The sequence below is a fragment of the Manduca sexta genome, chromosome 23 (assembly GCF_014839805.1).
Source record: "Manduca sexta isolate Smith_Timp_Sample1 chromosome 23, JHU_Msex_v1.0, whole genome shotgun sequence".
NCBI lineage: Eukaryota > Metazoa > Arthropoda > Insecta > Lepidoptera > Sphingidae > Manduca > Manduca sexta.
In genome coordinates, this window is record NC_051137.1 from 4,507,578 (window position 1) to 4,531,850 (window position 24,273).

General features: G+C 35.8%; 3 protein-coding genes across 6 annotated transcripts in view; 1 reads left to right on the forward strand and 2 right to left on the reverse strand.

The window, feature by feature from the left end:
- The window catches only part of LOC115443700 (dynein heavy chain 7, axonemal), a 56,017-nt gene extending 39,325 nt beyond the window's left edge, over window positions 1–16,692 (reverse strand). The window contains exons 1-31 of the mRNA XM_037441897.1: window positions 16,446–16,692; window positions 15,996–16,206; window positions 15,222–15,357; window positions 14,863–15,029; window positions 14,531–14,684; window positions 14,214–14,363; window positions 13,891–14,082; window positions 13,453–13,581; window positions 12,748–12,995; window positions 12,174–12,395; window positions 11,839–11,920; window positions 11,532–11,656; window positions 11,110–11,287; window positions 10,813–10,934; window positions 10,428–10,712; window positions 9,965–10,087; window positions 9,602–9,755; window positions 9,258–9,484; window positions 8,800–8,944; window positions 8,261–8,389; window positions 7,780–7,942; window positions 7,297–7,412; window positions 6,829–6,985; window positions 5,833–5,969; window positions 4,942–5,172; window positions 3,403–3,568; window positions 2,840–2,985; window positions 2,180–2,305; window positions 1,086–1,208; window positions 557–717; window positions 22–193 (exon numbers count right to left, since the gene is read on the reverse strand). Coding sequence (XP_037297794.1) covers window positions 22–193; window positions 557–717; window positions 1,086–1,208; window positions 2,180–2,305; window positions 2,840–2,985; window positions 3,403–3,568; window positions 4,942–5,172; window positions 5,833–5,969; window positions 6,829–6,985; window positions 7,297–7,412; window positions 7,780–7,942; window positions 8,261–8,389; window positions 8,800–8,944; window positions 9,258–9,484; window positions 9,602–9,755; window positions 9,965–10,087; window positions 10,428–10,712; window positions 10,813–10,934; window positions 11,110–11,287; window positions 11,532–11,656; window positions 11,839–11,920; window positions 12,174–12,395; window positions 12,748–12,995; window positions 13,453–13,581; window positions 13,891–14,082; window positions 14,214–14,363; window positions 14,531–14,684; window positions 14,863–15,029; window positions 15,222–15,357; window positions 15,996–16,206; window positions 16,446–16,662 — 5,094 coding nt within the window. The 5' untranslated portion in view covers window positions 16,663–16,692. The remainder of the gene's footprint in view (window positions 1–21; window positions 194–556; window positions 718–1,085; window positions 1,209–2,179; window positions 2,306–2,839; window positions 2,986–3,402; window positions 3,569–4,941; window positions 5,173–5,832; window positions 5,970–6,828; window positions 6,986–7,296; window positions 7,413–7,779; window positions 7,943–8,260; window positions 8,390–8,799; window positions 8,945–9,257; window positions 9,485–9,601; window positions 9,756–9,964; window positions 10,088–10,427; window positions 10,713–10,812; window positions 10,935–11,109; window positions 11,288–11,531; window positions 11,657–11,838; window positions 11,921–12,173; window positions 12,396–12,747; window positions 12,996–13,452; window positions 13,582–13,890; window positions 14,083–14,213; window positions 14,364–14,530; window positions 14,685–14,862; window positions 15,030–15,221; window positions 15,358–15,995; window positions 16,207–16,445) is intronic.
- A 428-nt stretch (window positions 16,693–17,120) lies between these two features.
- On the forward strand, window positions 17,121–22,120 carry LOC115443702 (elongation factor Ts, mitochondrial). 4 transcript variants are annotated; one of them, XM_030169216.2, is made up of 5 exons: window positions 17,121–17,300; window positions 17,622–17,699; window positions 19,462–19,611; window positions 20,981–21,232; window positions 21,375–22,120. In XM_030169216.2, exons 2-5 carry the CDS (start codon window positions 17,670–17,672, stop codon window positions 21,897–21,899), a joined length of 957 nt encoding a protein of 318 aa, XP_030025076.1. In that variant the 5' UTR covers window positions 17,121–17,300; window positions 17,622–17,669; the 3' UTR covers window positions 21,900–22,120. The 4 variants fall into 4 exon arrangements, with proteins under 4 accessions (XP_030025076.1, XP_030025078.1, XP_030025077.1 ...); XM_030169218.2 differs by lacking the exon at window positions 17,622–17,699; XM_030169217.2 differs by lacking the exons at window positions 17,121–17,300; window positions 17,622–17,699 and adding an exon at window positions 17,834–18,055.
- Window positions 22,095–22,583, reverse strand: LOC115443699. Its single transcript, XM_030169214.2, has one exon. The coding sequence runs from the start codon at window positions 22,581–22,583 to the stop codon at window positions 22,095–22,097; it is 489 nt and encodes a 162-aa protein (XP_030025074.1).
- Between the last annotated feature and the right edge of the window lie 1,690 nt (window positions 22,584–24,273).

Genomic DNA, 24,273 nt, shown 5'->3' on the forward strand with positions numbered 1-24,273 from the left:
TGCTATACAAGACTCGCGTACCGTCGCAGGAGATGCAGCCTCCAGATCCATAGGTTCGAACACGAGGTTGGTGGTGGGAGCGAGCTGTATGATCTCTCCGCTCATCAGGCAGAGCTTCTTGTTGTCGTCCAACACTGTGTTTAGGTTCTCTATCCATATAGCATCCACCGGTCCGTCGAATACCAGCCACTTCCTACAATACCACGATTAAAGGGAGATTGCATAAACGATCCTAATCGTAATCTTTGATCCGATATCGGGAATAAACCAATCAAAGATAAGTCATTTGTAAGCATGTCCCAAACTAATTGATCCATTTTCGAGATTAAAAAAGCAATTGCGATCGGTCGTATATAACAACGTTGTTGTAGTTCCGATACTGAAATAAAATTCCTGGAATCATAGGGCACTATGAATACCAAAAAAATTACGAGTGTAAATCTTGGGCAACCATAAGTGCCTAAGGGAGTAGTCATATTTTAAATATTAAAGGAAATTCCTTAGATATCTATCATTAATACGTTGTTGGTACTTTTTTAAAACATTAATTTCAAACCTGTTATTATTAGGAGAGACTGCAAACGCTCTGTAGCTGACGGCAAGGATTCCGTCGGACCACTCGTGAGAGACCGGGTCGAACTGACCGTAGAGTTGACCCATAGTAATCGACTTAGGGTTTATCACCGTCCACTCAACTGGATTCTCGTCCATAAGGCCCTGATATAAAGACTTTTCTTATTTTCGCTGACTACTTTTAGACCTTAAGTAAAATAAGATCTTCGGACTGTTATAAAATTGCGCCTAGACACTCCGACGGTGTATTTTATTGCAAAAATGTCTTAATTTAGTAAGGGAAACCGGAGATGGTTGTCCAAATTTCAGTTTGAACGCTTATATATTTTTTATTTTAGTAATGACATAACAACTTATAAATATTTTAAATATACCAAAAAGCTTGAAAGAAATGCTAAAAACTCGCTATTATTTAAAATATATTTAGTGTATCACGGCGAAAGTTGCTGTGAGACGAGGAAATTTTGCAATAATGGAATCATCTAAATAAACAAGAATAGCACAATGCAAACCTTTTCTGACACTCGCCCTAAAGCATGTCCTAATGCATGGTAACATTTCGTTTTCCCGGAATACGGAAAACCCACTAACATGAGGCCGTGTCGTACTAGAATCATCTCGTATAGTTGCAACACCTAAAAATAGTATAGAATGTAATTTACTTGGAATGGTAATTATTGACTTTATTTTAGCTAATAAAATCTTTACACCGGAAATACAGACTAGCATATAAAAAGGGTAGAAATTATAATTCATTACGAGCAATAAAGAGATAGAGACTTATTCTCTAAAAAGAAGTAGCAATTAAAATATAGTATTTTAAAAGTAATCCATATTGTTTAATGCCTACTATAAATGCTAACGTATATAATACGAGTATATACTCTATTAATTAATATATTATTCAAATTATCAGAGTATCCAAATAGAGTATAATATAAGGTATTATTTTAAAATCGTACACCGACAAACTGCGCATACAATCGCAGAGAACTATATAATTAATATTTTATGTACGAAAAAGAATTTTAATATTGAAGCTCCTCTTCGTTCGCTATAGTGCAATACGTTTTTTTGTATCAGCCTTTGCCGAACCCCTGATAGCTTTTACAGTTCCGACGGCAAAGTTGGCGAACGATTTTGGCGCTCTATTCGGTATAAAATTTGCAACTAATTTCGAAAGCAATTTGCTCAAAGGGAACTTCAAGCCAGAGGTTACTGGCAAAGTTAAAGTGCACACAAATGAAAAAATAGAAAAAATCGTTGGTAAATGTGTGCAATTCACAAAAACAAAATAATCTACAATGTCTATTTCTACCGCCAAGCAGCAGTGTTTAGTCACTGTTGTGTTCCGGTTTGAAGGACATTGTAGCCAGTGCAACTACTGGACATAATAAGACTTAACATCTCATGTCTCAGGATTGCGAGCGCAGTGGAATACCAAACAATACTTTATAATTCAAGGTATTGGATGGTGTTTCTGCTGTTTATGGGCGGTCATACCGGTTATCATTAGGTGATCGGCAAGCTCGTCACGTCGTTTAAAGCAATAAAAAACAAAAAACAAACTTTATGTACATTAACTGTCATTTATAACATAACATACCTTTTCGATGAAGAAATCGTTTGCTTGTAGATTGAGCGGTACACAAACTTCTATCAGACTCGAGACGAGATGAGGTAACCCAGCCAGTGGCAAAGGCAGTCCAGGGAATAGATCGCCGATAATGCCCTACAAATGATAAAGCACACAAAATATTCTCAATATTACTATCCCTTATTCGACTTATTCGGCAAATTATGAAGCAACTTGTTCCTTACCTCCTTGCGAATAAAGTCGTGAGGTTAGGTAGATACGTATAATGTTAATGTCCAAGGCTTTGATAGTGTTACAATTATTTAATTAGCTTGCATCTTTACAGCACAGGACATCATAAATAGCTGGCTCACTATTACAAGGTTCTATGTTATAATTGTTGCAAAAAAAATATTGTATACTTAATATGTCGCATAATTGTATGTCTTTTTCAGTAAAAATGTCTCATAATTCCGAAAGATAAAAGGGGAACCATGAATGATTGTCTTTCGTAATATTTACCAACATGAAAATTTTAAATCTCATTTTCCAACATAAATCAATATTAACATAAACCTGGCAATAGTAAGCCAGCGAATTGTAAGTACCTTTTCATTATTATAGCTTAACTGGTTTCTATAATATTTCTCTTTATGATTTATACTAGCATGTGCTAATTTAAAAACTCACCATAAACAACGGCACATCGTGTTCCAAGAATTTGGGCAGGTTGACGTCCTTGATAGACCTGAGCAAGATGACGTCTTCATTCTCATCCGGATATCGCAACTTCAGCGCACCAGCAGCGCGGAGCACTGATTTTACCGCTCGCATACCTATGTTACATTAATTTGGCTAGATATAGATATTATTTTTTATACGAGCAAGGCAACGTGATCCCACTGCGCCTGATGATAAGTGGGAGTGGGGTCCAAAAGAATATCAATTGACGAGAGATGAATAAAAATTAATACTCAAGCTAGCTGATTTTACATTAAGTATCCAAATACTTAAATCAATAAAATTAGGTTTTCCAAAATCTTACACAGCTCTGAATTTTTATAACGTTAAAATATTTGAACACATTACCCAGAATACTGCTGCATTATCTAAACAATCAATTTAAAACATTCGAAAAGTTTACTAGAAAGATCTAGACTACCTGTATTCTCGTTTCTGCAGAATCCTTGTACCTATTTCAATAACAATATCAAAAGCCGAAAGAAATCAGAAACCTTACAATAACCACGTACCGTAATCGTAGTGACTCTGAGACGAGAGCTGCTCAGAGCAAAGTCTGTACGTGGCTACAATCTTCACGGCGAGCGGCTTAGCGTTCAGATAACCGAACGCGTACAGTTCGATCTCGGAAATTAATACGTAATCCGGCACCATCATGGCCACAGAGCGGAATAGCGCCTGCAATCATACAGTATGCGAGAGTTTGGATGTTACGGTGCCAACACATTGCTGTTTTGTTGAAATATTTTACTGATATTTCAATATTTTTAACAAAATAATTGGTCACACTATAAATACTGATAGCGCCATCTAGGTCATTGTATTGTAAGTTTTTTTTTTAAATATTCGTCGAGCCATAAAGAAAGCAACTCATTATTTATTTAAAACTTTATTGTATACCTTAAACATAAGAAACATGACAAATATGTATATGTATACGGTGGAAACGATTAAAACCTCGGTGTTACAAATGGCGGTCTTATCACTCGAGGCGGTCTTATCACTCGAGGCGATCTCTACCAGACAACCATAGAATGGAGATGATAAAATTTAATTTATCTAAGTTGCCAAGCCACAATTGAGTTTTATATTTAGGTCACTTACAAGTATTCTTACTAACATTATTAATGTTTTATATTACGAATATAATAAATGCGAAAGTCCGCTTTATGTGTGATTTATTTTGAATTTAATGCGGAAACCGCAAAACGGATTTGGGGCTGAAAATTAGTAGACGGATAGTCTAAGTATTTTCTAAATAACAGACACTAGTCTAGAAACAAACAAACAAACTCTTCAGCTTTATGTAATAGTATAAATATAGATTTTTACTTTAAAGAGACGAAACTATACAAAGTGTAAGTCACTAAAAATCAGTAGTATAATAAAAGTAACGATTTAGTAAGGCCCCTCCTAAACCAATACAGCGGGCTCGGATCCTCGTCCGACGCAAACATTGATTTAAGCTGTCGTTTTCGCACCTCGTATCTACTTGTTGATTATTTTAGCCATTGTCGCTACCTTATTCTAATTTGTTTTACGTAGTTTCCTCTAAAAGGATTTATTTTGATGTTATGCGCTACATAAGCGATGATATACTTATATATTCCCTAGCCTATAGCTATACCTAGAAATAGTAAAAGCACCGTTCAGTATTTTGAATTCAAATCTTATAAGGCGTTTGTCATACTGATACATAAGCTTTTAAAATTTATAAAGCGTTAAAATTACACACACTACAATTTCTCTCAAATCGAATAACAACACCACTGCTTGCCGGCATATATAGACAATGGGTGGTATATATTTAAATAAGAAGTTTGTAATTTTTATGTTATAACCTTTTTAATGTTTTGTTCTTTATAAAGAAAAGAAATAGGCTGTCAGAATATAATGAGTTCTCGATGAAGTGGCATTTCCTTGCGTAATTAATAATTAGAATTAGAATATTACACAATGTCCAGGTATAGCTCCATTGTCTAATACTGTCAGACATCCTTTTTTAAAAGGATTTCCATCGAACAAAAACTATAATACACCTAAACACCTACCTTCAAATTGTCAGGCAACTCCGACCTTCCAGCATATCCGGGGTTCATGGTGATGAAGACGGCACACGAAGGGTCCAGCTGAAGCAAAGTGCCTTCGAACAGAAGCTCTGTGGAGCCGGAGTTGATGCCGCGCTGGATGGAGAGGATCTGCTGCGCGACCACGGACAACACCTCCAGGTCGATGCGGTTGAACTCGTCGAAGCACGACCAAGCGCCGCAGGAGGCTAGACCCTGGTTGTGGGGAATAATACATATCGCAATAAGTAGTTGTAATTAAAATAGTAGTATTTTTCTATACGACACAACATAGTAATCCCACTGATGATGATGTTAACTGACGAGAAATGATTACCCCTCGGCAGTCGACACAGTTATGCTGGCCTGTTAGAACTGGATATATATATGCTGATCCCAGAACGCGACACACTTACGTGGGTCACTATCCGGGAGCATATAAAATATATACTTCTACCAGCAAAAGTAATAATAATAGTGCGTACGTATAATGTTAAATCATTGGACTTATCATATGAAATGTCCAACTTCATGACACAATGACTCAATGGCTCGTTGAGTAATCTAGACTAAGCTTTGTTAAACATTTAGATACTGTCTAACAGGCTGGTGCAAAGATTCTTGCAGCGCAATAATCTATTCCAAATATCCAGTACTTTACTTGGTTTCTTTCAATATTGGTTAACAAGCTGACATCGTGATGCTGTGATATGAACTAACGCTGCCTAACTGCGACAAAACAAGTACAGCAACTTGCCTAGTGTATCCAACTATACAGCTAGCAGGCGACATGAAAATAATTACATCATGAGAACTACTAGTACCTACCAACGTACAACTTGGAATATTGTACCAGTTCCTTAATATTGATCGTACCTTAAAGAACTTTCCGAGCGCAAGATAATCGAGTCCGTCAGAACAGTTGAACACCACGCATTGTTTGGCCACGGCTTTCGCCAAGTCCTTTGTGGTTTCTGTTTTGCCAGTACCAGCAGGGCCTTCTGGTGCCCCACCTACAAAAAATATTTTTTCTATTTAAACATAACACACGGGTTTTATTCACTAAAGGGTAGGCAGAGATGCAACTAGTGCATAGACATGTCGCCATGTGTATTGCATCCTATGATGGGATAGGTTTTTAAAATATGAATGCAATTTATTAAAAACAATCATACTAGTCGGTGGGTTCGCCGAATAGCAGTCCGCCATGTTGGAATGTTATAAAAAACGGTATCTGGTATTTATCGACGAGCCGTCCGTACGCTTTCATTACGCACATCCAGCCTTTTGTAAAAATAAAGTTATGAATTTTATTAATCAACTCAAATTCCCGACATCGCAATTTAACGATGGAACTTGATATCAACATATTTTAAAACGGACTTAATTATGTAGGTATTATGAATATTCAATTAAAAACATGCGCTATTCAAAATGAGCGGGGATCGGATAAAATACAGGAATATTGGCGTAATCCAAAGCTACCCAGTTTTCACAGTACGTATGTATATCTACATCTGTATTACACAACTATCGAGTACTAGTTCTTTAACTCGCGACTCCGCCCACGTAAAATTCTGTAGCTGGAAAGATGATGTTATTACGTAATCACGATCACGTCTTTATCCCCGAAAGGCTAGGCAAAGTTGCAGCAAGGACACCCACTTATCGCCATTTATGTTCCGTCCCAGGTTTGATAGGGGGCGAGCCTATAGGCCTATAGCCCTAGGCACTAATTTCAAAGACTGGGCCGGTACGAAAATCCTAATATAATTTTGCCTGACCAAAACCTCTAGTCCGGGACCTCCGAGCAGTGTCATACCGCACACGCAACACAACTAAGCCCCGGAGGCTTTCATCATTTAATCATACCCAAGTTGAGATGCAAGGCTCCAAACAGCGTCCTGAAGCATCTGTCGGTGAGCGGAGTGACCACCAGCCGCCCGGTGTTGCCGAGGTACTCGTAGCCGTACATCAGTTGAGAATTTATCATCCGCGTCGCTATCTGCATCGTGGTGTCTTCTTGTTCCTGTACGGTCAGAAGAGGTCTTTAGAGTATTTTTAGTAATGGAGTGAAAAGAATTGCACGGTGCATAATCAGAGAAAACTTTAATGTTCAAAGAAAAGGACTGTCGAATATTATTACTTTTTTCTAAGAGCGACAGTGGTTACAGATGATGATATTTTTACTATGTGTAATAAATTTCACACCCCAATAATTACCAAAATTCCTTTTATAAACGGCGAGACGATTTCATAAACTGAATGTGCAAAGTGGCTAATTAACCTATTTAGATAACACTTTAATCACAAGTATTTGTTATATTCTTGAAGATTTACCTCCCAATAATAACGAATCTGTGAGAGCCAGTTGAAATCATTATCTTGTTGAACGTTACATTCTATTAGAAGCATAAGTACATCTCTCGCGTGGACATCCAAGACCACTAGAGCTCCTGCAAACAAAAATCAATTTTATTATATAAAATACAAGTCCCTGTTTTTGCTGTCCATTCTCTAAACATTTATAATCAAGCTACAATATGAAATACTAACAGCATCTAAAAATATTTTATAAATTTAAATCGAGACGAACATGCAGTCATCAGTCATGAAGTTAACTGCTAACGAGCAATGGACGGTTGTAACTTTACCATCCATAACTTTGAATTGTTGAGCTCTAAACAACATTTATTTGCTTTCGTCACCCTGCGATATTAATAAAATTCATAATGCCATTACGTTAGCTAAAATTTCCTTCAAACATATCAGTGATAGCATCCTACAACATAACATCTGCGTAGGTATATAGGTATAGTGTACCTAGTGTTATTCTGTTCTGCAGACTGAGTTCTCCTCGAACCAAGTCAACGATCTTCGATATCTGGAAGTTGCACTTGTCCCAGTAGGCCCTCATGGCCTTTATACTGATGTGTATTGCTTCTGTCACTTCTGACGTCCAGAAAGTCATCGCTATACATTGGACCTATTAAAAACTTGTTGAATAGAACATGTCACATACAATGTATGTATTTTCATATTATATGGAAAACCTCATTTACAGTCGTTTTCAATAAACGATCCCAATCTCGATCTTCAATCCGACTCCGAGAATGATCCAATCGAAATAACTTATTTGCAAGCATGTCAAAAAAATCTTTGTTCTGATTCATTCATTTTTAAAATAGATCGAAAAAAGCGATTGGGATCATTTATTATAAATTGCTGTTAGTCAACAAATTCAATTGCCATTGTTACCGTGGTATAATACAAAAAATATATACTAAATACTAATTTAACTTACAGCTTGTCCGGGCCATACGAGCACCCATCTCTCGCGCGGTATCTGTGAGTAGTCGTCGTAGGAAAGTGCCACCACGTTATGTACTGAATCTTTCATAGACACCTCCAACTCTAGCAGCCATTTCTCCACCTATCAACCAATAGGACAACGATAATGAAAAAAATCGTAATGCTCTCTGTAATAATGAAGAATCACCAGTATTTGTTCACAGATGCTTTCAAAACAATGTCAATTAAATTATTGATGCTGTTGGCTTTGCTCAGTGCTTTTTTATATTTTCAAGACTTGAAGCTAAAATAGTCCATTCAGAAGCTATTGGTTACATGTCGCACCCGACGAGATTACGAAACCCGAGCTCGTCATAGTTACTCCTATGAGTCGCATTCTGGAATCAGTCTGTATACATCCAAGCTAACATACTGGCATGGACGCACATCGAGTGATATAACATCTCTCGTGTGGTGGATATAATATACAAACACACCATCACGTAGAGTATATTTACTGAAGGAAGAAAAGGAAAACATAACAATACTTACCTGGCCTCTAGCAGCGGCAGTATTGATCGTTATAGTGAGGAGCACTAATTCTCCTTCCGACGATCGCATATGAGTGACCACCATGTCCTCCGTGAACGATAACTTCGCGATGCCTTCGAAACACTTCTTCAGATGCGGTTGTACTCTATAATACAATAATTATAGTTACTATATTTTCGAAGCCGTTTTTAAACTTACGACTTATAAGTACTGTCTGCCTCACTGGTATTTACAGGGCTCTATATTTTGATAAGAAGCAGGTTGAAATTTTAACTAAATATTGTTATGGCGGATAAATATTATGTCTATTACAGCTATTATTCTAGTTTATTATAAAAACAAAATGTTGTGGTACGGGATCATCGATGCAAGGTTTGCTCTAGGCCAGTTTATTCTTGCAAATACAACCATAATTTTGCTGAGAATAAAATAGTAGAGATAAAATATCGTTTATATACCGCATCGGATCCTTCGTCTCAGACAGAATCTCGAGCAACTCGTCATTGGACAAGAAGAAGAATCGCGGGAAGTACAATCGTTTCTTCTCCAAGTACGCGTTCAGTCCTCTCTGTACCATTTCCAACAGATTGTTGGACTTGCGCAGCCGGTCCAGCATCTTCTCTATCATGATGACGTCGAGCACACGCGGCTCCGTGTAGCAAGCTTTCATTATTTCACGCCACATCTAGGTTTTCAAAAAAATTGCAGAAAATCAAAATACACGTTAAAGAAAAATTATACCAGTCTATAAAGGCAAGATCTTTTCATTCTATTTTAAGAGATTCGTTGAATTGTATTGTACCTTATCGACAGCACTGAAGCGCCGTCCTTCCTCTGGAATCTGCTGTTGAATATCGGGAGAAGAGAAGATAGGCTCCAAGTACATCCACGTCGCTTGCACCTTCAACCATTCATCGAGAATCTCTTGCAAGAGTACAAGCTTGCCTTCCCAATCACTAAAAAGCAAATGAAAATAAGTTCATGACTTAACTACTAACAAAAAGCAATTGCTTACGTACGTCGAACATAAAGTCTCACAATATTTTAATTGATAAATAAATACCGACAAAGCGTTATAATATTATAACCGCTCAACAAAAGCTATTGTCATACCAATCTGAATCAATTCTTCACCTACAGAATTCTTAGAATTTAAACAACTTACTAAATAACGTCTTCAAACGGTTTAATGTACGGTGAGTTCTTCATCGTCTGTGTTTTGACAATGTGATCATCCAAAAGCAGTTGTATTTCATCGACACTTGACAAGATGTAAGTTCCAGTGTCCCTGATAACACATATCACAATATTAAGAACTACTCGAAGTACAAACATCAGTTAAAAGCCAGAAGAGTTGCCACCATTAGAGCCTGTTTCACAAGGTTTAAGTCCATTTCAGTTATCGTAAATTAAACAGCTTAAATGTAGACAGTACTCATTTATTTTGTTTTGACCATTTATTTTGATTTGGTCTTTGGTCGGCTTATACATTTACGTGACGTGTAGCAGTTACTCAGAAGTTGTGAAACAGGGTCTAAGTCATAATTTAGCTAAAAGTAACAGTAAGTTTAACTATTACTGTCAATGAAGCAACTCCCCATAAGTATATTTATGTATAATGTACTAACTTGTAAGGTAAAATATCGAATCTGAGATCGGCCCATTCCTTCATCATCTTGTCCAGCGCCTTTTCCAAGTTGTTCTCTTTAGTGGCCGCTTCGGATATGGACTCGAATTTCTCGATGTAATCCACCAAATTGAAATCGATGACTTTCTCTAGCGACAGTTCGTCATCGACAATAATGGGAAATCCAACAATATCTGATATTTTCTCCCAGTGCCGAGGTTTCATGCCAGGGTTGCCCAAAGTTTGAATGATTGGCATATTTGTCTTGAATTCATCCATTTTTTCTCTGTAACCATAATATTTATTTTTAGAATTTGTTCACCCTATGACCATGTCGTGTAAATATTGCAATAGTGCATTATAATTTTGTTATTGGTAATTATTACCTGACAGAAATAGCAAGACGAAAGGTTTCTGGAACATCTTGGAAAGATTTTTCCAGTTTGTATACTATTTTGTAATAGTAACTGACATCTCCCTCTATGTCTTCGGGATCGAAACTGCCGACCTTTATGATAAAACATCGAAAAAAGAATTTATAAAATATAACAATTTACATGGATGTAAATAATAACTTCAAACATTACTTTCGTTTTGACTATGATAACTATTACTAAACTATGCAAAAAAAAGGAATACTTGTTCAATATTACTAGAATTTATATTACTAGAATTATCTATACCTTCGACTTCATCCAATTATTATGTTTCTCCAAGAACTCATATCCTGCATCAAAGAGTTTCTTGTACGGAACAAGCTTATCGTATATCGCCTTACGCTTCGGATATTGAGACAGCTCCCATCCGAAAGAGGATTCCTCCTCGTTAAACTGATCGATCTTAACTAACGCCATTGCTAGTCTGTATGAAATAATTGTACATTATAATGAACGTAATACACAAAAATTGCAAAGGTATATACTTAGAGATAGATATTCTAAAATTATAAAAAGTTGGAAATAGCTGAAATGGTAATTAAGATTAAAGCAATAAAATTTCACTTATGGTAAATAAAATATGTTGTGTTTTTATTAAAAATACAAACATAGGGGTAGGAACTATATAACTATGCCAACGAGTTAAATGCAGTATAAAATATACAAACTTCTCATCCAAATGCCTCGCGCGTGTAACGTATTTCGTCAGTTCATCGATGTCACCCCAGTATTGCAACTCGTTGCACTGAGTCTCGTAAACGTCCAAGTCGTCAATGAACTTTGCAATGCGAACCTGTAGGATACAAAGCATAAACACGTTTGTATTCCCAAAGGACTTGTTAACAAAAGCAATATGGTAACGCTTGCAGATTATTTTTCACTCATAATGTAGGAATAATTGTAACTACCATGCGATCCTATTGACATATTCCAGGCACATGTTTTTATTTGACTATTGTTGTTATATTATCTTACCTTTAATAATTCTTGATACTCTATCTTCTTTTGATCACATATCACCTTACTTTCTTCTATTATACCGGCCATACGAGCGTACCTAGAGGACGACACATACTAGACTTTAGTCTAAGTAATGTTAAATTTGTAAATGCTTTATATGAATGTTGTTGGTATACCATTTAAATAAATAACAAAATACTTATTTGCAAGCAAGGCAAAATAGAAACCAGTTGCAAACTTCGTCAAGATACTGAGACTTTTTTTGAAGATTTAAAATAAAAAAAAATCATCGGACGTGAAGCATATTTTAATTAATACTACTACTACTATCAGTACTACTATCTGCTCACCAGTGGAATGACTGATTATTCGCCTTCATCTCTAGGGGAGAGAAAGTGGTGTAATCCCCGAGAAACATTATATATCTTAGGACATGACGCAACTTCTCCTCCATCTCGGACAGAAGAACATCTTCCACCTTCTTGGTGTACGCTATCAGCTCCATCAAGGCCGCCGTATCCGGAGGCGGAGTCAGCAAAGTGTTCGCTATCGTCGAGTATTCTTCGAAGATCCTGAGTCAGAATATAAAAGTATTATTGAAAGGGATAATGTTGTGTCCGTAATTCCAAAGGATTTTCACTGTTCTAAAATATATTGATAATTAAAGCTACGTGGAAATCTGAATAAATCCTGGAGAAGTAAGCGCTTCATTACAGGCATGATAAAGTGACACCACTACGTTTTATAATAACTGAAGTAGCTAGACATCCAGATAGAGTATAGATTGATGATTACGCCTTTAGCAATTGATACAAATATGTCGACACATATGCGAAATTTGACATAGGCTGATCCTGGAACACGCCTATGCGAGTGTAAAAAATAAAAAGAGAAGATAAAGTAATAAAAGTTTATATAACTCACGTTCTAATCATAGTCTGATAGTCCTCAGTCATTCTTCTCAACAATGTATTGGCAAGCCTGGTAGCAGCTCCTCGCAGGGAGTTGATCAAGTCGCCTCGCTGCATCCGATACATGCCGATAGTAATGGTGCCCTCCAATTTGGAAGGAATCTCCCTTGCTATGTCCACAAACCTTACTGCCTCTTCGCAGTACTCTTCGAATGTTTTTTCTGGACGGGAGTTTATAAATGTCTCCACTCTATGTTGAGCCTAAAATGTATTTACAAGTTAAATCATCAAACCTATGAGAAATCTTCCTGGATGACGTCACAAGCTTTGACTGGAACATTTGAAATAAAGACTAACCCCCTTATTCATAAACGTTTTTTTATCTAAGGACGGAGTAAAGCTGTGATAACAAGCCTGTTTCTCAGTGCCCAACGGCACTGAGAAATAGACATAGGGCCGTTGTGATTGGTTATTATTGTTGTATTTCAATATTAGCCAATCACAACGGCCCTACGTCTACGCACTGCGAAGACTGCCATGCCGTCAGCACTGAGAAACAGACTTGTTATGACAGCCTTACTCGGTCGTTAGATAAAAAACGTCTATGAATAAGGGGGTAAGTATTCATGCCAAAAAGCATATCTACTTATTTGGTATTCATATGGATTAAGTTTTGTGAGGATTCGATTTATTATTTCCCAATCTCTTTTATACTTACGTCCCCATTTAGCAAGCAAACGTAATCATCGAAATCTTGGACCCGCAACTCTGGCCCGATTCTTTGTTCACTGATCAGATCAGCTACTTGCGCCTTGTAAGCATCCACAAGATCATTATCTACAATGGGCTGCAAATGAACAGCAAATAAAATCATAAGCAATAAAAATAGTTTCTAGTAGTGTTGCATTCTGTTGATATATTCTGATTTCATTCGAGTGAACTTAATAAAACCCTTGAGAAATTATTTATTTTATTGTGAAAACCTTTAACACCTTATATAGAAAAACTAAACAGAGGCATAAACAGGTCAGTGAATGTCATTGAATAATTTGTACTGTCCTTAATTTTATTATAGAAAAGATCCATAGTAATCCTATTATATCTATAAGTAAAACTTAAATAAGCAAAAGTCTTTCTCAAAATCTGATATGCCTACCTTCAAACTCGACCTGCCAGTACACACGTAATCCTGATAAAGCATTGTTTCCAGCCGGGGCGACTGTCGACAGGCGTCGATGAGAAAATCATACAAAAGGCAGAGTTGATCTCTGAACTGTTTGAATGACGGCTCGAATTCTATAGCATCGTTTTGGAAAGCTAGATTAATTACGAAACCTTGGTTTTTACCCTGAAAATAAAATAGCAGTAAATTGTAATTCAGTACTATCAAAAAAGTCTTCTATCCAAATACTAGATCGGCTTTAGTGTTATAGGGATACGTGAAATCAAAATAAATGCTTTGATTATGAAGTTACATACCCCTACATCAGTTATGTAATCGGTAAATTCCTGCATAGACTTCAAACACAGCGTCTGTAGGTTGTATGTCATGATACAAGCTAAGCAATTGTAGAACTTCTTCATCTTCGCTGCTTGTTTTGGATCCGGTATTATCTTTTTCTTGCTTCCCTGAAATATCACCTAGATTATATTAACTATATCGGAAATAATATTGCTTTAAAAAAAGGCATTTTAAAGATCAAAATCAAAACATCTCGCTCGAAGGACCAAATATTAATAAGAGGAACGCCTAGAATCTAAATATAATTGTTGCCACAATCACATATTGTGTATACCTGTAAAAAAACAGCTTGCACGGTGGGTATCCATTGATGAGTGAGCACATTACCAGCTGCCTCAATATGTCTTTTGCATACAAAACAAAAATCTTGCAGTTCATACGCTTCGTTTGTTGTCATTATGTCTTTCATGCTGATTAATCTTAGATCACTAAAAATGTACAATTCAATCAAACGGAATATGATTATCACGTGATTCAAAGCCGCCCTTCACGTTTTCAAGACCATATTATGAAGTTACAATGTTGAAAAATGATGAAAAACATAAGGTTATAAATTTAACATTACATTAATTAAAGCTATCGTTAAATTATCTTGTAAAGACATACTTAAATTGCTTCCACCATATTTGCAAGACCTGTGCAATGCAAGGGTTCACGCTGTGTAAGTTTTTTGTAAGATTCTTCTTGGCTAGTGCGTAACGATTTCTCCACGCATCATCCTTTTTTGCCAGCTCCTGCTTTAAAGGTGTGTCTTCTTCTTCCGGTGACTCTTCCTATTAAAAATAAACGATACTGGTTCTGTTTACAAGTATTTTCTAGAATTAAAACTAACTATTTTGTATCATCAGGTGGTATAGTGATGAAGACATTAATTGTTATTCATCATCGTATAAGCCTTTTTTTATCACCAATTGAAACATTAGGTCAGTGTTAAAGTTATATAAATAAAAATAACAAAACACAACCGTGTTGGGATCCTTGAGAACAAAATCAACGATGGCCTTCTTCATACTCATCATGAAATCTTCGCGCATTTCGTCGGTGCACGTGAACAGTGTGTCCTTCCATTTCTTCAATTTTGGTGATATTAGGTTGTGTACTCTGTGAAGACATAGAATTTAAACTCATATGAGCGATAGGTGCATCGACATGAAATTTCTTAATAATGAATACTGCTCCACCTCGACAAGTAAAAGACCTCTGACCTATCTCGTTTAGACTTAGTCAAAATGATGAGTCTAGGCTTAAAAACACACAATATATTTTATACTCCATAATACTTTGATAAGTGCAAGATGGCATAATGTTACTCCACTAACTATTTTACTGCTGTTTGAATACCAATCATGATAATAAAAATGAAAATACAGCCTTAGTAAATAATTCTGGATCGTTGACAAACGTAACTAAAAAATGGTGGACTTCACTTCTAATCAGTGGCGTAGCTAGATGGGGGTCAGGGGGAAGGGCGGTGGGAGCGGTCGCCCGGGTGATAACCGTTGGGGGTGACACCCCATTATTAATATTGTAAAAACTTCCAGGTACACTTTCAGATCAGTAGGTAATATAGGAGCATACACTTAACGTCCCGGATACCACCCGTGATAACGTCACTACTTATTGTACACAACAGAAAACATCAGGTGTATTGTAATCATTCAATCATTCTAGAATAAACAAGGTTAACTAACTTCATTTATATCTATCTAGGTATCTACATTCTTCGTAAAATTAATTACCGCAATATAATTTTATTATCCAAAGGCGCTACATGGATGGTGTCAATGCCATAACGCAAATAATAATAGTATCGAAGCATGTTTTTCTCTTCTGCCGACGGGATAGCGTCACCATCTCCATCCTCACCAGGAGTTGACTGACAAATCAAGGCCATCAGTTTAGCTCTAAACTCCTCCCGTGCCTTTCTCATTGCTGTGTAACTCTGCATTACTGAAACGATGGTGAAAATCGTAATTACCTAAAATATTTTTTTTATTATAGCTTTTAGAAAAAAAATTGCCAGAAAACTATTGCTCTTGAGGTGGGTGCTTGAAATGAAGACTTTGCTATAAAAATTTAAAAGGCGCTTAATAATTAGGTTTTCCATTGTGGCAAGGTTTGTTTTTTTTATTATTATATTTATAAATAAATTATTGGTGATTGCTACGAATCACTGTTACTCAACCTACCGCTAGACTTCTTCCTCGATACGGATTTACTTGATTTAGCTTTTGCATTTTTAGTGGGCGGAGGTAGTTTTAATACTTCTTCGGGTAAGGAAAATAATGGATGTGTTCGTATTTTAAAATCTTCTGGCAACTTTATTCTTGGTATTTTCGGTAATTTAACATTTGATGTTGAAGGCGAAGGTTGACTTTTTTTGCGGCCCTGTCGATTCGACTGCATTTTTGCCGCACGTTCTGAGGAAATATTCTTTTATTACTTATCTTATTAATTGTTGGATGCGAAAGTTTGTGAACGTGTTCCCATGTTTAAATGTTCGTTAAAGATACTAAAGTAAACATAAAAAACGTTCAACGGTATTAGATGAGACAGACCATATAGTGGATTAAAATAGGTTACTTTTTATTCCACGACAAACGAAGTTTTTTCAATAGGTAGTATGGGAATCGAAGTAAATGGATATTAAGCCTAGCCTGCCCCAGTAGGTATTTCTACATGAATATTTTTTCTTAATTAGACGTTTTAATACTGCACCTCAACATCATTTTATAATAATGATTATACATTTTATTGCGAGATTTAAATAGACCCAATAAGAAATAATCTTTTTATGACAATATTACTTAAATAAGAGTAATATAATAATCTTTCGAACGGCCTAAGCAATAACTAAACGATTAAATTTTTTGACAGATGTATCACTCAGGTGTTATGTACATTTTTTGGTTATAATAATTTTTCCGGGTCATTATCAAAAATAGTAATTAAATAAAGCTCATTCCTGTGTGTCCAATACTCAAAAACTGTTAATTAATATCGACAAGTGGGATATTTACCTGTTACCACAAGTCACATCGAAAGTAAGCAAATCTGCTCATTTATTTTGGCTACACGAATTTGTAATTACTTAACTCTTATTTATTTAAAATAAAGAAAGAAATATAATTAATTTAACTAATAATTAAAACAGTTCCTTTTCCGATCGCGACTCGTAAAAAAGTGTAATTGTCAAACTATTGATTTTCCATGGTAACGGCGTTCATATTTTTTCATAATTTTCTACGGCCAGTGTTGATTAGAAATAAGGCAGATTTAGAAATGATCAAAACCTTTTTACTGGTACATTAAAAAGTTATAATGTTATACAAAGATTTAATACACATTTGACATTGTTGTTGTAGGTTGTTACCTGTCGAATTATATTATTCATATTTAACGTTGGTTATTGAATGAAGTTAAGAGCAAAAGCATACACAAAGGTAATCTCTACAATAGATGCTACACAAATGACTGTATATCATTGAATACTAATCCAAACATGATGACTTTATAACAGTATAGTGGATGGCCTTGGTAATACTAAACAAAGCTCTGTCTGTCCTGCTCACATGATGTCATGGCTGCAATGTATTTGGTTTCAATTCATAGCATGAATGTTTTAAATTTGTAAAGATTTATAATAATGTTTGAAACATTTTAAGGATGTGAGTCTAAGTGTGAACAGTTTCTCTGCATTGCACCATAACTGTATTATAACATTTGCTTATGATCTGAGTGAAGTTTTATTATCTGTTAGTGTGTCAAGTCAGTATCCACACATCAGTGCATGAAATTGGTAAATAAACAGCTATCTTGTAAAAGATCTTTTGTTCTGCAGTTAAATGTAAACTAATTATTCAATTTGCTTGTATTTTGCTATAATAAAGGAGTTCTATCTGTGAGTATGCTTCTGCACTGTATCACAAAGTGATTTCTTTATGGTTCCCAATAGATTACCAGGACTTTAAATGGACCAGTTCCATTTATCAGCTATTTAGACCCACCATCTCAGGGATGTGGCAGTACAATGAAAAATATAAAAGGGCTTATTCCTTGACTAAGAAATAAAACGCATAATATATTTAAATAAAATCCTATATTTAATTATACTATTAAATTTATATACATATAGGACAGTATATTTCGTAAATAACTCATTCTAAAAATTCTCTGGCTCTCTCTCTGGCAATTTCCATCATGTTAGTAGTGTTAGTTATTGTTACATAAAACTTAAACTATTCAAATATAAAGGGAAGGCCTATGTTCAGCAGTAGTTTTTACAGTGAAAATAATGGTGAATGTAACACATTTCTTATTTCATTTTACATAAGTTACTTGTTAAATAATTTTTTCACATAGCTGATGTTGCACTATAGGATGAGTGACAAAATATTAAATATTGACTTTTATTATTATAAACATTATAAGAACCTTATGCACTAAAATAATATAATATATTTCATTGAAACTTTACAATGTTGACTTTATCAATAGTCATAGTATCAGTGTTTTTCAACAAAAATATTTATAATAATAATAACACTAGCTCTGTATTATATAATAATATCAGCCCCGTATTATATACTTGCCCACTGCTGAGCATGGGCCTCCTCTACTACTTAGAGGGATTAGGCCTTAGTCCACCACGCTGGCCTAGTGCGGATTAGTAAATTTCACACACCTTCGAAATTCCTATAGAGAACTTCTCAGATATGCAGGTTTCCTCACGATGTTATCCTTCACCGTTAAAGCAAGCGATAATTCACAAAGAATACACAGATAATTTTTTTGAAAAGTCAGAGGTGTGTGCCCTTTGGATTTGAACCTGCGGAAATTCGTCTCGGCAGTCCGTTCCACAACTAACTAGGCTATCACTGCTTTTATTCTGTATTATATAACATCTTGCTACTGGGTAGAGGCCCCTATACTGATCAAAGGTCCTGATTTAGATTTCAGTACAGCATGCTGGCTTTGTGCAGGTTGGCTCACTTTACATACCTTCAAAATTCTTTCTGAAAATGATCAGGATATGTCAGCATATTTTCCTCCACCAAATAATAAATAGATAAAAAATGTAAAGTATCGAATCTGCAAAATTGTATTTTGCAGATTCGATACTATAGGGACCGTCGAAATATGCATAGTAGATCCTTATGAAAGATAAGAATAATATAAAACCCATTATTGTCTACTTATTTTCAGATGATATTCCAATTGGTTAGAAGACTTCACACTAGTCCTGTTTGCAGGGCAGCCGAATCGTCTCTGCTAGCCAAGCTTCGCAAGAAGACCGGATACACTATAGCTAACTGCAAAAAGGCTTTAGAGATGCACAACAATGATTCAGATAAGGTAATGTTTTTATATAATAAATGGAATGCAACAAGGAGGGTTCATGGGTCTGGAAATTTGTATCTTTATTCAACAGAAACCTGCCCCTTTTTTCGTTGTATAAGTCGGCAAAAGAGTAAGTAGGTCTAAACTTTTGTAAAGTGATCTGACCTTCCATAAACACCCACTTTCTAAAATATCATGGCTAGCTGCAAGCTCTCAAGGAAAGGAATAGAGATTAGGGAAATGTATGGGGTATTGGGACCTCCATTTACTTACTATCAACAAAATCCAACAGCAAAAGATCACTTTCGAATTCATTTTCAGTGTCCATGAATGGATCATCTTTCTATTTGCGCATTCATTTATAAATTAAAGTGTACTCTTTTTATTATTAATGAATATTGTTCTCATTACTACACTAGATCCGTAGTATTTCCTCGATCAGTTGTTTGACGTCATTTTTCCTCAGGGAATCATCGCAGTTCCATTCATAAATGAGTCAACACAATAAAAACAATTTATCACAAATAATGAATGACGTATAGAATACAATATAAAATACATTTATATATACCAGTAGTATTGCAGTGGGTGCTATATTCATACATAATCAGTGTTCCAAATTATTTTCAAAAATATTTATAAGATATTTCCCTAAATTTCGTAATAAATCATGTATGAAAATTCATTTATGTTCTATTTCATACATAGTTCATAATAAGTAAGAGGTGTCTTTGTTATGTTATATTATGTTAAAAGTATAAGTGCTTAGGAAAAAAAAGTGTGTGAAAACTATATTCAATAGCGTGCCATAGGACTTCATGGGTCAGGTGAGATGATTAGTATTAAACAGTGACAAGCTGAGCTTTAACAATTTAAAACCTCTTGTTTTAGAGTTATGGAATTATGACTGCTTTGAGTGAAACCATGGAATTATTACATTCGACATCCTTACTTCCATACTTGAAATATATCACCAATGCTCAGTTCATTATGATTATATAAGCAATTTGTAGAAAATTCCGTGTGATCTATTTCAAATTAACGTTATGCCACTCCAATGTAAGTTCGGCGCAGCACACGTTTAGTTATTAATTCTAGGTTGTTGTTGAATAATTTAATCTAGTTTTATCATCGGAAGCCTGCCTGGCGTCACTAGTGCCCTCGGAAATCCAATGTCAGCAAAAATCTGTAGAAAACCCCCACACAAGTGTTGCAAGTTTCGACAGTCGAATCTAAGATGTCCCAAACTTCTGTCCATGGACACTACTACTAACCAAGGAGCCGTTATATTATTATGAGAAATGTTATGTTTTTCCTCATCCGATATAAAAGTAATATTGCTTGTTAATTATTATAAGTTTAACGTACGTTATACTGTTTTCAGGCCGAGGCTTGGTTGAACGAGCAAGCCCAAGCGATGGGTTGGGCAAAGGCAACTAAACTGGCTGGCAGGACCGCTTTGCAGGGTCTCGTCGCCGTTAAGTTCGACAAAGGTCATGGAGCATTAGTAGAACTCAACTGCGAAACAGACTTTGTTGCTAAGAATGATAAGTTCCACAAAATGATGGAAGACGCCACTCTAGCGGCATTCAAATTCGCTCACACGCATTTGCAAGCTAAAGGTCCAATCACAAAGGTAAATAGATTTTGGTGAACCAAATGCTGTTTCATCGAAATGTTTGTTTCCTTTATCCCTTGTGCAGTAAATTATTAGATATTATAATCAATTATAACCAGAGTTGATTTAGATTAATTTAATTTTGTTTTTACTATTACAGATGGAGCTAGACAGCGAACAGCTAGGTAACTTGCAGGCCGAGGGAGGTAAAAAGTTATCCGAAACACTGGCTTTGTTCATTGGCACTGTCGGTGAAAACGCAGTACTAAGGCGAGCGGAATGCTGGAAAGCCAACCAAAACGAAGTCAAAATAACAGCTTACACCCACCCCGCCCCAGCCACTCCTGGCGACTACTCTGCCGGCAAATATGGCGCCCTACTAGCATACAAACAACCCAACGATCTGCAAGACTTCGGCAGGCAACTGTGTCAACACATCGTCGGCTGTGCACCAGTTAAAATTGGCGACAAGGAGAAAGATAAGCCAGCGAAAAATTCTGACGACGAAACCTGCCTCATTTTCCAAGAATATCTTTTAGATCCTTCATATACTGTTGAGGAGGTGATGGAACAAAACAAATTAGAGATAATCGATTATGTGAGGTTTTCTTGTGGAGAAGCAGTTGAATCTAATATGCCTGGTGTAGAGAAACAACCTCTGGATACAGTCCAAACTTTACAGTAGATGCTTAGCAGTAGAACTCCATATAAATACAATAACAATCTGTTAAAACACATATTGTTGAAATTTATTTGCACTAAAATACATAGTTTATATTTTATTTATATTTATGGATTAAATTACTTAAAATATTTTCTTTGTTTTTGTATAATGTAAATATTCTAAAAGCTTTATCTAAAATGATCTATAGTTAATAAATCATTTTTTGTATGAGTCAGCATGGATAACATTCTTCATTTTTGCTTTTCCCTTCCATAAGAACATTCGGCAATCTTTTTTCCAGAACATGGCTATCTCGCTCGGTTCGTAGTTGTAGCCATGGTAATTGAGGACCTCTGGCGAGACGATATGTAGCGCCAATGTGTTTTGCTCTCTAGTTCTGAAGGGTCCCATGGTAGCTGGTCGCAGAAGGCACCCACATGGACATATGGTCGCTATCTTTGGGGTGGACATCACATTCATCCTGTTGCATAGGTTTATCCTTTGGAAATTGTTACAAAATCGTAGCTCTTCGACAGCTCCCGTGAAAGATTGCGTGGCCCGTAATGCAAGGGGTCTCGCATTTTGATTATCAGGGTTATTTCTAAAGCCAACAGACGATAACGACTTTTTGGTAATATTCGGACTATCTTCAGGGCTTCGTTCCTCGTACTCGCTTTCCTTGTCTGAGTTTTCATCGGTATACATGATTCTGGTTTAATTAAATAGTATATTTCTAATTTATTTATACAATACAAATTAATATTTAATGTCAATGTCCGGCATTTGTTTACCATGTCAAAAATATAGTTGATTGATGTCAGTAAAAAATTGTGTTTATATACGCCATTGTTCTGAGTGCTAATTGCGCTGGTTAGGTAACCTTTTTTTAATAAACTGTTTCTATCAGAGGAATGAAATAGGTAGTTAATTCTGTTTCTAGGCATTCCAGGTATCAAAAAATTGCCTAGGGCTGAATCTGTGGTGTAGAGAGGAGGGATAGAGGGGGTATTAGATTAAACATTTCACAGACTAGACTATCGGGAAGTGGCACTTAAAAAATTATAAAGTGTATGCAATATAATTCTTTTGGGGTTCCGCGTACCTATTTTTAGATTTATTATGAAAGAAATACTACATTTAACACTAAAAGTTCTTTAAATCCAAAATGTAATGCCAATCAAAAAAGTATTTGGGAATATTTTTCTCGGAATTGTTTAAAAAAAATGTAGTTCGTACATTTGTCAGTTGTTTTCTAGAATTCTCTTCTTTATTAAACAAAACTTTAATTACTGATTATAATAAATAAGTCGGACGGAAAATAGGTAGGTCCCTACATTTTACAACGGATCTAGAACGATGCGTACCTACTGCAGAACTGAATAACGAAACTAATCGAGATGTCCTATTGCCTAATTCGAGTTAAACCATCCAATTACTACACAGTCAAGATAAAATCGATTAGTTTCATAGGAATTGCAAATAACAATAGAATATAACATATTTTTCGTACGCACCCGAGCGTGGCCGATCGATTAGCTATCGCGTCATGTACCGCTGGGCTGGCGAGGCACGTAGTGTTACAGATAGGTATTGTACACAGTACGCAGATACTGGATAACGGTGAACGAATCTGGGGCGGCGGCTTCCGATGTTGCGAAAATATTTTTTCAGAATATACCGAGATCGCCTATTGTTTACTTCTTTTTTTATGTTGTAGAAGACGTATGAAGCCAGTTTTGATTATGTTATGTATGAGCTACGGTCAGCTTGGCTTTACGCTCTCAGAAAGCCCGCGTGAAGGTCGTAAAGTTACAAATTGTAGGAAACCCAATCCATCACATATTCCTCCTTTATAACATTTCTATGGTGATGACATAAGTAGATACCCACCAGTTATAGGTGACCGACTTCACCGTCTTTCGTTGTTATAAAAACATGCATTCGCAACAGGAAGGTAACAAATTTTTAAAGTAGAATTTACTTTTGTCACTGCAATTTTGAAATTTCGGATCCTTGTAGTATAATTTTAATAATCTAAAAAAGAAAGAAGAGGTTGCAATTTGATCTATAGTTGTAATAAAATTTCGATCCCATGCGCTAACAGACCCAAATTCATTTCATTTTGAAAATTTAATACACTTATCTTAGTTTTTTATCCTAGGAATTGAACTTAAAACGCTGACGGAAAGGACGTCCACACAGCCAGCCATATCCTAGGCAATTTTTATTTTGTCTAAAATGGTGCACACTACTCGGTTACACATTAGCGACAACATATTATCATGTAACATGACTATGGTGTTTACTACCATGGCATATGGTGTATTTTACACCTCAGCGTAACGAAAGTAAACGCGAAAATCATGTTAAAATAAACAAAACGTGCAGCCGAGCA